General features: G+C 45.1%; 3 protein-coding genes across 3 annotated transcripts; all 3 read right to left on the bottom strand.

The window, feature by feature from the left end:
* Positions 1–5,288: 5,288 nt before the first annotated feature.
* Positions 5,289–5,983, bottom strand: HD556DRAFT_1205975 (uncharacterized protein; the record flags this gene model as incomplete). Its single annotated transcript, XM_041296472.1, has 4 exons — positions 5,289–5,379; positions 5,435–5,514; positions 5,569–5,745; positions 5,807–5,983. Coding segments are annotated over 4 exons (525 nt in total), but the record flags the coding sequence as incomplete, so codon positions are not given.
* A 5,283-nt stretch (positions 5,984–11,266) lies between these two features.
* On the bottom strand, positions 11,267–11,710 carry HD556DRAFT_1443780 (uncharacterized protein; the record flags this gene model as incomplete). The annotated part of the gene is made up of 1 exon (XM_041306676.1): positions 11,267–11,710. The coding sequence occupies one exon, from the start codon at positions 11,708–11,710 to the stop codon at positions 11,267–11,269; it is 444 nt and encodes a 147-aa protein (XP_041159802.1).
* Positions 11,711–12,142: 432 nt separating this feature from the next.
* On the bottom strand, positions 12,143–12,373 carry HD556DRAFT_1443779 (uncharacterized protein; the record flags this gene model as incomplete). Its single annotated transcript, XM_041306675.1, has 2 exons — positions 12,143–12,296; positions 12,348–12,373. 2 exons carry the CDS (start codon positions 12,371–12,373, stop codon positions 12,143–12,145), a joined length of 180 nt encoding a protein of 59 aa, XP_041159801.1.

Below are 12,373 nucleotides of genomic sequence, written 5' to 3'. Positions count from 1 at the left end.
TTCCTTCCTAAATTCTCTCTCGAATTAGCACGACTACTGGATTATGCAATTGCCCCTTCTACCGCTTATCACCCTCAAACCGATGGACAGACCGAACGACTCAATCAGGAACTAGAAACTTATTTGCGAATCTATTGCCAGAATGATCCAACCAATTGGGTCGAACACCTTTCCATGGCCGAATTTGTTCATAATCACCGAAAACACGATGCCAGGAATGCTTCCCCCTTCTTTATCATGATGGGATACGAACCAAGAGCAATTCCTCACATTCTATCTGAGTCAAAGGTACCAGCAGCAGAAGAACGAGTTCGTCTACTACAGAAGATAAGGGAAGAAGCAATCGCCTGTCACAATATTGCTATGCAACGAATGGTGGAAAGATCCTTTGGAAAGAAGTACCAACCATGGAAAATAGGAGATAAGGTTTGGCTATCTGCAGCAAATCTCCGACTAAAACTTCCTTCTCGGAAACTTGCGCCCAAATGATATGGCCCCTTCCCCATTTCCGCAGTATTATCTCCGATCACTTTCACACTCCAACTGCCTCCGCAATGGAAGATACATCCCACATTCCATGCTTCTCAGTTATCGTCCTATAGCGAAAATGACGTCCACGGTCCGAACTTCCTAGAACCCCCTCCTGATATTCTAGAAGAAGAAGAAGAATATGAAATTGAAGCCATCCTTGCCCATAAAGGTAACGGGAAACGTCGCCGTTATCTGGTATCGTGGAAAGGATATTCTTCTGCAAGCAACGAGTGGATTCCCACGGAAAACCTTGGAAATGCCAAACAAGCCCTCTCAGCTTATAAAGAACAACACGGACTCTGAAATCAAGAATTATTCCAACTGCATCATCTTCTCCCAACCAGAAACAAAATGTCCTTCCCAGTATCCTACACTCTCCCCTACGAATCCACGTTTGCACCAACCAACTTCTCGTCCGACGAAGGGAGATATGAATCCTTTGTCTCCGAAATCGAAGACCTCACGCTCATCGAAGCGGCCATCCTCTGTCCCCAACATGCCATCGAAATCAATAGAATCCTTATCTCCTGAAATGCCTTTTCAGTCAACCTCATCATCAACATCATTCGTTCCACCGACCTCATTGAAAGACTCCTTCGACACGTGGAGGAACCACATGTGCAGCATGGCGTCATGCATTTACAGAAACGCATTCGTCATTACGCTTTGCATCTTATTCCTGAAGAAGTCAAGTCTGACATTCAGACGGCTATTCATGTGGTTGCTGAATGAATTGCCGGAGTCGCTCGTCCACCATCTTCACAACCAATTGACCGAACTACTACTACCCCTCCACCTTCCTATGACGGTGCAATTCCTGTGCCTACTCCTCGCCTGTCTAGTGAGCTATTGGACACTGTTAATAGTCTCACACAGATCACCAACGCGATGATCACAAACCTGCAAGAAGAAACACAGTTAGCATTACAGGACAATGCTCTTCCAACCCCATCAGACACCGTAGTAGCTCCAGAAGAAAACTGTAGAGCACCCGGTAAACATTTACACTGCATTCTCCGCCACGCATGAAGAAATCTTAGCTAATCCCAATCAACAATACCTCTCGCATTCTGAAATCAACGAATTATCCGCTGCTTTACAAGCACTCCACATCCACCCACCGATGGTTATACCGACCACACTTTCTGTAGCAACCTTTAAAGACAGTTTGGTACCCATACAGGCGTTAGGAGAAACCACCTCGACGGAACCCGCTGAACTTATCGCAGAAGCAGAGCAAATTTCCATGCCCGCTTCTGTCTTCGTACTCACAGAAATGGAGATAGACCAGATAAAGACGCATACGGTTCACAAGAGAAAGAACCGAAGATCCTCTCATCGAGGCAAGGGAAAGAGGAGGGCAACTAGTGATGATGAAGCCTTTAGCTCCACACCCGCCCCATCCATTATCCGTCCATCTTCGTCCAACCCTGATAAAAACCAAGTATGTCGATACTGCAAATGTCTTGGTCATCGACAGACAAATTGCCCCGATTACTACTGCCGCGTATGCCGAGAACTCTCCCCTGGACATCTATCATTCTATTGTCCTATGTTTAAAGATCCGCTCCCCACTACGCTCACCTGGAAAGACGAAGGATTCTACCGGGAACTAAACGCTTGGGAAAAGGAGCGTGATAACGCCTATATCCTTTTATGTGAAGAAGAAGAAGCCATTTATCGAGAGGAGCAACTTAGAGGTGGAGACGATCAACTTGATTACTCTGACGACCCGATTTACTGGGCTAACCAAGATGATTAAAGTCGGTGACTTTACGCTTAGTAAGGGGGTAATGTTACAATCGTTGCTACCTATTTTGGCTTACATGCTTTCCTTTCTTGATCAATATCTTGTATCTCATGATTGTCTTGGTCTGTGCGCACATATTGACCTATTTAAGCACATGTACTATTACTATATTCTTTACTTGAATCTTACTAGGTTTTACCCGAAACATCCTTCGCCTAAGATCCCCAATCTTAGGTCGTCTGATACCTGATTCTTAGTGGAAGCACTCCTTCTACTAAGTCTAGAACCCTCTCTTATTTGAAGAGGCTTAGAATCTCAATGAACGTAACTCTGTCGAGTTGTCATTGTTAGAACTATCCTAGTTCGTAACAGTATGACCATTAGCTTTGTTGCGTGTCTGCTCATCAAATTGCTTGATCCAGAGTGCACCAATCTCGCCATCAGTCCAGCCCTTCTTTGAATAACCAATACTACGAGGAACAATGTTATATAAGGTACGAGACAACACATGAGTTGGACTCACAATGCTTTGAGTGGATTGTTTTCGTTCCACTTTGATTGATATGCTTTTCCTTTGAAGATCACTGCTGGTGCAATGGTACTCCCATCTGCGCAGATTGTGACCAAAACAGTAATGTTTTCACGATTTCCATTTCGCTGCTGATATTGAACCTGTGTTCCAGCTCCACCAAGTGCTCGTTCTTGTGAGCTCCCTCCTCCTGGTTGAATTCCAGTCTCGTCAACACCCAAAATACACTCTGGTGCCATAGGTTTGTCGTCATCTCCACTCTCCAGGACATCCTTCAACATTTCGAACCATGCCTTGTTGGTTGTTGGGTTCACAGCATGGCCACGAGCACCATCAAGTGAATGTGCTCGGTAAGCTCGTAGATGATCAGAGTGCTTCTCAACGAAACACTGAGTCCAGTTTTTTCCCACTCCAGACTCCAGGAATGAATCTCCAAGTTGAGCTTGACATACTTCATCAACATGCTCCTTGAGCCGCTTGTGGCTGAGGGGAAAGCCTCGTCTAGCCATTTCCACAACATACTCGAGAACTTTGTCTGTTTCTGCAAGTGTGAGCCAACTTTTCGTCGAGCTATTGAATTCACTAAGCCGAACTCCTCCCTTGGCAAGATTGGCCAAAGTATTATGATTTAAACTGATAACGCGTCCTGTCTCCTTGAGGTACTCCTTCTGAACATCCATACACACTTTATGAAGGCCTTGTTTCTTCTCTGAGCTCAGTTTTGCAAGTTCAGCTTGGTACTTAGCCACAGCATGAGCCATGACTTTGTCTTTCTCCTCACGTGTGACCTGTGCCTTCTTCATCAATGATTTTGGCCTCCCAACCATGTTGGAAGAATATATGTGTGATTTGAAGGTATATTGAATACTGGCAGTGAAAAGGAGATGTTGAGCGAGACTGAGTCAAACTGAGGACACCTCATGTCCATGCTTAGTCTGGTTAACAAAATTGGACCATCACTCGTGGATCACAACGTGTTGCACCAATGAAACTTTAACTAAAATCATCTCCACTACTTCTAATTGTTTGCAGATGAATTGGAAGGAGTGAAACTACATGCAATGATGAGGTTTCGATGCTCGAGAAATTCAAACATATTGCTCCAGAGTGATATTTTGCAGATTCTGATGATTTTCTAAATTTGAGTACTGTATTTTTTGGTACTATCAAATAGCAGGATATATTCTGAACATGATGATACAAGATTTACAAGGAGTTGATGAGGAACTCGTCAAGGAAATTGAATTGTACAATAGAGCGGTCCTGTACAAAGGACCGTGGGATCACTGTATGTAGGATGTTATCACCCAACAGCCTAATAGTGTTGCGGTATTGTTGGAATATTTGCCTTGTCAAATGTTGTGGACGTTGTGGGTTTGATTCTGTGAGCACGTATTTTTTCTTTTATTGTTCTATTTGTTTCTGCAACACAGCCACATGTCCATTATGTCTATACAATATCGTGACATCCATGATATAATCCTTATGTATTGGCTGGGATGTCACATGGATGGTTTTCGTGTTAAATAAAATTTACAAAAAGTTGGGTTTGCCGTGTAGTATGCAATAGGTAGCTACTACCAAATGCCAGACCTACATGGATATACGAGCTTGGATCAATCTAAAGAAGTTGGTAATGTGCGTGACTCGGAGCAAAGAAAAGGTAAAAGCAACGAAGACTGAAATCACTCAGCGTCTAGTACAGCAGGGGTTACTATATCCCCTGCTCCAGCATCCATCTTTCTACAATCATCACAGGGGCCCCCCGAAACTCCTACAGCATGCTTTCCTGTTTGCTATGAAGAGGAGCCAGAAGTGTTCGAACTATCACCTGGAAGAACATCAGTCGAACATCCTGCACTTCAGGAATAAAAATATCCTACATCTTTCTTGACACGAGCTAACTGAATTATACGTTCGTCGATGGTGCACTTCATGATCAAATGCCGATAGACAGTCACTTGGCGCGTCTGACCAAGATGACGAGCGCGACTCTGATAGTATGTGGCCTGCGCATTGTTTGACGAGTTCCGATTGTGATAGTAGAAAATAAAAGTTCCTCCTACGGTCTGGTTGATTCCGAGTAGTACACCACCCGCACACGTACTTAAAATAAATATGAAGATGGCCAGGCTATAGAACATTGATCAGAGTCGAGGATATACGATCTAAGTTAAACACTGATCGTGTCTGCCAATCCATCACCATATCCCGTCGATATTCTAGCTTGGATGAGCCATTGAGACGCAAGTGACAATAAATGAGATGTTCTTGCATAGAGTCCTTAATGCGAATAATGTGGAGATATGTTAAGACACGATGGTCGCCTGGTCCCTTGATACAGAGTTGAGCGATGCAGCACGCCACACCACCAAAAGCAAGCGCAAACTTGAACCATATACATCGCCGAAACCGAAGGTCAGCTTCATCCATTTGGCTCTTCATCGGTTTGGGAGGGTTGCTCAGGGATCGTATTGGCCTGAGAATACTTCGTATGAATTGATCCGGGAAAGGCAAATTAAGCAACAGGAGAACATGCGAAGCTATGTGAATGTTGAGAGTCATGGGCCTAATAACGAGCTCAGATAACGCAAAGGCAAAATGCTCATGCTGGTCTTGCTTACCGCTCACCAAAGAAAAACTTCTGCACATTCAGTAACTTCACATAAAGAGTGGCAAGAGATACTCTCGCTTGCAGAAATACCTGTAAGACAGTAGTAAACACCAGGTCCGTTTAAGCAGACGAAGAGAATTTTACATTGTCCTGTTTAAAAGTAAGCACATACTTGTTTTTAGGGTTGTCTTTCTTTGGTCGTTTCCCGAAGGAGCGTGGTCGATATATCTCGCATATACGTGCAGGGACATAGTAGTGCTGCGGAATTCGAAGCATGGTGTGAATTTTGTTGTCGTCGTCCAAAGAATAGAGCGAATATGTCTATTGGATTGTCAACCATTGAACTGCCTGCATAGTATGTCATAGTATAGTATGTACTTACCTGGAAGTCCCCAATATTCTGCGAGTACCAGACCGTTCTCTTTGTTCTGTGTAGTACACTTAGAGATGCGTCGAAATCCCATGCACCTATTGAGGTAGACTTTGCTAGCGAGGAAACAAGGAAACTGATGGCCGCGACGGATGACACTGTCGCATGGTCTTGTGTGAGGAAGGGAAGCTTTTCTACAGCATAATGCTATGAGATGCGAGCCTAATCAAAGAAGTATGTAAACGTACCGCTAGGAGACACATCTGAGTCATGGTTAGTACATCTTCGTTGTCGCTGCTGGAATAGCACTGCCTTCATAGAATAAGGAGTGCAGCGGGTTACAGGAGGAGGACCGAGAGGGGACGTCTTGTGATATTTAGATCCTGAAGGTGATGGTCATGTCTTGGGGCACGCAGCATTTCGAGAACTCCGGTAAGTAGTCGTAAAGATATTTTTCATAAGTGAGGAAGCGGCAGGCGAGATCGCTCGAGGAAAGCATGGTAGAACCAATCTGAATGAGCCCGAGGAGGGCAATTGAGCGATGGAGAGAAGATGTTGCATCAGTATGATGAGGCGGGAGAAACCAGAAACCAGGATCCGCTGGATATAGTTGTGTGGCACTTGGAAGTTCCTAAATTGGTCAATATCGTATTGGTTCTACATTGAAGCAGGTCCCGCTAGGATAAACGCTAACCGTCAACGAGAATCATTACTTTCAAATTGTCTTCCATGTTACCCCAAAGACGACGTGAGTTGATGATCTTGCGAGTATGTAGATATCTAACTCGGTCATTCCCTTCATCCACCTGTCATTCCTGTGCCCATCAACAACTCCAATAACGCACTAGCAAGCTCTTTCACGTTGTCGCTCTCCAAGCCCGTGCTCCTAAGTACACCATCACTCCTTCTCATCCTTGCAGTCTGTTCCACAAACCTAGCATACCCCATAAGCGGGATCAATGTAGAAGGTGCTGCGACAAGCGATGAAGCCATCCTAATTGATGTTGGTCCAGTGTGCCGGAATATGGACAGAAAGGATGTCGGCACAGGATAAGCAGGTACATGAATGCTGACCCCATGACATGAATTAGTTTGCATGCATGCCATACTATTGAGCCATACCTGGAATCCAGGGGTTCCTGTAGCGATGACAAGTTACATCATGCATCGAATGCTGCCAGGTCTTGATCCTGCAACCCTCAAGTTATGTTTCGCCTCGCAAAAACTGCATGCTCGTCCTATAATTACTTATTGATTCATCATGGTTCGTGCAATCAAAGTGTCAATATGATTCTTACCTTATTTGACAAACTAGTCGAGAAGTTGCAGGACAGATCAGCGAACGTTCCCTCTGTCGCAGAAAAAGGTAGGGAGACTATGCCACCCAGTTGTCCCAATCAAGAACCTTTTCGCCAGTTCAAGTGGTCAGCGATCATTGCGATGTTCTCCTGACTGCCTCTAAGTCTGTAAGGAATTAGTTGATGATATGTTCATTGCCTGTCAATGAGAATAGCATGCCTCGGTGGCACTGTTGCAGTCTCTACCGGCGATGAGATGACTCCAGACGTATGATACAAGCTGTTTTTCTGGAACGTTCCATCAGGAAAGTATATGTAGAGTTTTGCAGGGGACGAACATATATGCAAGTCCCTGCGATAGATTACTTTCCAAAGTAAACCATCAGGACAGATTTAGTATTGGGAAAGTGATATCCGAAAGCTGATGGAGGCTTTGCAAGCACAATGTGTCATTTATAATTATCTTTGTGTCGAGAAACTACTTTCAAATGTTTGTGTGCCATCTACGTGGAAGCGCATTCACTCACATTATTGATGCCAGCATGATTTGGGTCTGTGCCCAAAAGGAAACTAAATTTTAGCGTAGAAGCCTTGAGAAACTCGTCACGGAAGGAAGTCAGGAAAGCATGAGAAAACCCCCCCGAAAGAGGGTGTATCGTGCATCATTTGCAAGCCCTGCAATGGGAGGTTGACTTAGCGGAGGGCTGGAAATGGCATGAAAAGGAGCCTACCTGGAAGTTATCGCAGTTCTCGACGAGCAGACGAAACACCCCTTCCATGAGCTCTGTATCCTAGAAAGGTGTTATAAATACCACAAAACAGGGAGAAAAAGAAAGTACCTCGTTGTATCGTTGGGAGAGATCTTGACTGACACTCCACTCAGCCTCAATACTTTCCAGTGCATCAGGGATGGCCTGTATGGATTTCCGATCGAAGAAAATGTGACTATAATCTGACCAGTATCTAATATTTGGGTCTGTACATTCCAAATCGCCTTCAAGACAAGCATGATATTCGCTTTGAGGAATCGGATCTTGTGTCTCGCAAACTACCCTTCCTTGCCTGCAAAGTATCAGTTCGTATGACAAATAGCTGTTACAATCACACTCACCAGGTCGTATCAAATGAAGGATCGGTAGTTGTATCAGCTTGGCTCGTTTTTGTGAGTGTCCCGAAGTTTGCTGCTCCGATGCAGCTCAGGCGATAGGATATCAATGCGCCAACGAAGGCATACACTTCTGGTCGAATATCAACAGGCGCGGACAAAGAGTTGGTTGATTCTTAAGAGACGGGACGGTAGATCACATTAAGTAGAAGACCTCACTTGGAAATGGTACACACACCTCAGGACTCCGTCCCTCTTCGAACGAAAGGTCGTGGTTTACGATAGGGTCATCGTCACATGTACATGACTCTTGGCACGAAAGTATTGCTCGCAAGGAAGCAGTTCCTTGTCAACCGTGAAATTGCAGCAGACATTTCAAATGTGCTGACCTCGTAGCTAGAAATAAAGCATTCATATCAAGTTTTCGGTTGGAGGTGGTCAAGACACACCATGGAACAGAGGCCTTCAAGCATCCGCACGGAAGTTCAACATTAGCTTCTGGGAAGAGACAATCACCACATGTGGAAGTGCATTGCTTGGTGCATGGGTGGCCTCTTGTGCAAAGCCTTGTACATGCATGTTACGGAGGCATGTTTCTGATCATCGCTGGGACACTAAAAGGATTGTTTATCTCATATGCCACACTGAACGCAAGAACGTTACCTTGAATAGGATCGCAGTTCATATGCAAGTCGTAGGGTCGTATGCATCCTCCTGAAAATGTAGTGCAGTGCATTGCTCGAGTTCAAGGAGGGATCGTACACACCATCAGGGGCAATTTGGGGTAGTTGACTTGGTTTGCAGAATACTGGAGTGTCTCTGAGTGCCGATGACAAGCAATAGGAAGTGCTGGATCAAGGGCTTCGTTACTTTGCAGTTCCTCAAGGATATGCCACCACATTCGACTCTGGAAGACTGGTTGGCAGTATTTCCAAAATTGGAAAGACCTTCACATGAATGGGACAAGGCACTGGGACACGATGATCAGCGTGCTATACCATTACCACTCAACAGCTTATCATTCGTGCGGTTTTCAGACTGTGCATGAAATCAGATTGTAGAATGCACCTCGAAGTCTTTCCTTTAGAAAACCGATGCTGGGTCTGGTTCCGTGCATGAACCCAAGCAAAGCCATTTCATCGTCCAAGTTCTCTGAAACTTCAAACAAATGACAAGGTCACGATCTAGGAGAAAACATGCAGGAAATGAATAAGACTGATGTAGATACACACTTACACATACTCTGCCCTGTTTGCCTTCATAGTTGTCAACGGTACGCAATCGAACCTAGAAAACGATTGAGCATGCAAAGAGACAGCATCAACACAACAAGGTATACCCTTCTCGTGACTTTTACATGTTTAGAGCAGCTTGGTCGCGCTCGTCAATCACAATCACCACCTCATTAGCGAGGGCATCTCGCAACTTGGCAAGCTGGCCAAGGTAGGCACAAAGAACTACGACATCACCTTTCAGCCTTGCCTGAATGATACTTGAACTAGGAAGAGCTTGGTGTGCTCAGACCTCAATAGATACAACACTAGTTTGCAAATAATTTCCACTGTTACGGATCAGCGAATAGCTAAGTCACCAAGGTGATAAAGACCCTTGCCTCATATAAATTGTACCTGGTGGCAGAGTCTTCTTCACCTTCATTTTCTCTACAGTTGTGATTTACGAGGAACAGATTTTCAGTAATGCCGCAGACAGAGGGATAGTGGCAGACAAGTTCGTCATCTTCAAGACTGGGGTAGAGCGTGTTCCTGATAGGGAATCAGTATGCGCCTGATATGTAAGAAGAGACGCACCTAATCAAACTCGAAATTGCAGGCCATATTCAGCGTTCTACATCAATCCAAGACATTGCAAGTGCGGAGCTCAAAAAACGTTCCATCAGGGACATGTCAAACTTATAGATATCTCGCCCTCTCTGGCTATCCATGAACGACGTTAGTGGGATGTCAGAGAATATATATCATGTCCATCATGAAGTACTCACAGAAGTTGTTGAGTGTCGGCCGGAGTTGTAAGGGGTCACAATCAGGCGCTCATTCGAGGGCACCAAACTTCTGAGGACGGGAGCTTCCAGAACCTGACCCGCTTCTGCAAAACTCGAGGATTCAGACCCTGTGAGAGCTCAGATCAGATGGACACGACGTCAATTTCATGCGCTGACCTTAAAGAGTGTGGCGAACTTTGCTGTGCCCATTGAGCATCACGTTATAAGTGGAGATATTCGGCTGAACACAGAAAACACACGCACCGGTCGTGGTGTAACCAATGATATCGATGTTCCACAGTCAATTTCGACGAACCTGAACAACTATTCAAACCAGCTGATAGCTAAAGTGAAACAGCCACGTACCTCTTCTTTGCCTTCGTTACATTCTCACAGTACACCCTCGTAAAGTTCGCAAAGGCGCTCAAACTCGCCTGTCTGTGTCTCAGACAACTCTGCGTGCATATTTTCAACCGAGAAATCATGTAAGATTTGCTGGTCTGCCCTGCTCATGGTCCAAGTGTCGCTGACATCATCGAGTTCATTCAAGGGGCAACTGGAACCAGGAATGACAGGCTATTGCGAGCATCCGAGGGCTTCAAGAAATCCTTCAGGGTCCTTGAAGTCTGCCTGTCCCAGGCCAGCATTGTCACAAGGTTCGGGCTCGATATACAGAATGGGAGAATTGGGAGCTTTGGTGGGAGCAACAGGGACTTCCTTCGAACTAGCAGTTTTTGGAAATGGCGACCTGAAGAGACATGAAAGATTGAACGCAAAGCTAGGCATCGTTGAGTAATGTACTTTGCAAGTATTTAGAAATCCCGGTCGCCGGTGAACTGGATAGCACGAGAAGGGAACTACCTCGTGTTCGCCTCTTAGAGGAATGGTCGGATGGAGACGGAGAATTCGACAAACAACTTTATGTTTTTTTCCGGACATCTGAGGATTCCTGAGCTCCTGCAGAATACACAACTCCAACTTTGTGTCAAAGACGATGCGAAGCTTCACACGATCTTTAAGGGAGCTGGCGATCACCCCAAGATGCAGAGATATCATTACAAGATTGCCACTCAAAGGCGATCAAGCCGCCCTGCGTTGCCACTCATGCCTTCTCTGTTTTTGATAGTAAGGTTCAAAGGGGAGACACCATCCCACATGCTCTTCTCTGTGACCGCGGTGAACCAACGCTTGTCGAGTGTATCATTGGCGTTTGAAATGAGCTCCCACAAGAACACGTCCCTGAGGTAAATGGGTTCAACAAACAGTGTGAGCTTCACAAGGGTACTAACATGCGCATTGCGTTCGAGGTCCACATCGAAGGAGTAAACTATGCGGATGGCATTCTTGAATTCATACAAGCAGAGATAAGCTATCTCAAGGCCATCCGTAGTTTGAAGTGGGCTGAACAATTCAGCCAAGAAGGGTATCCATGCCATCTCAAACATCGGCCTAACATGGATGAAGTGTGATGTGCTCAAGTATTGGTCTCCAGTACGAGATCCTCGAGGACGCATGAGCGTTCTAAATAGTGACTACAAGATATTAATCAGTGTTCAATTGGAAGACTAGCAACTTGCTTTAGTCTTGTTGGCCATGTCATCAAACTGCATCATGCATGCTTGGTCCCTCCCCACATTCGTCAATGCATTAGTAAGACCAGGACCTGTCGAGGGCAAGTTGATTGTGACATGAACTTCGTCTTTCATTCTAATCCGTTGCCCTAGATGTGGGGATAATTTATCCGGAAGACTCCATCGTTGATAGCACGGTTATTCTTGATGAATTCAGCCTTAGTCATGCGATTTTTAATTTGAGACTGTGAGCATCGGTATTGAGCATGACGATAGAATACGCGAGAATATAGGCAGCATCTATTCAAAGGCAGCTAAGTAATCCCAACAAATTAGGCAGATGTCCACAAACCTGTAAGCGTTTCCGGCGATGTATCATTCCGCGCACTTGAGCATGAAGCGATCGATCATCTGAGCTTCTCCAGGAAGGCGGAATGCCTGCAAAAACATACAAACAGCGTCCAGGAAGAAGTTCCTGAAATCCAGAAAGTTGACAAAAGCATGCATGATAGCAACATTGTGTTCATCTCTGCAGTACAGTGAAAACCGTTATGGATGATAACATATTGAAAGCACTCACCCTTCAGCAAGGTACTCGCCAATCAT

Source organism: Suillus plorans (assembly GCF_016647745.1).
Source record: "Suillus plorans strain S12 chromosome Unknown HD556scaffold_31, whole genome shotgun sequence".
Classification (NCBI taxonomy): domain Eukaryota; kingdom Fungi; phylum Basidiomycota; class Agaricomycetes; order Boletales; family Suillaceae; genus Suillus; species Suillus plorans.
This window is presented reverse-complemented; position numbering and strand designations above follow the sequence as displayed.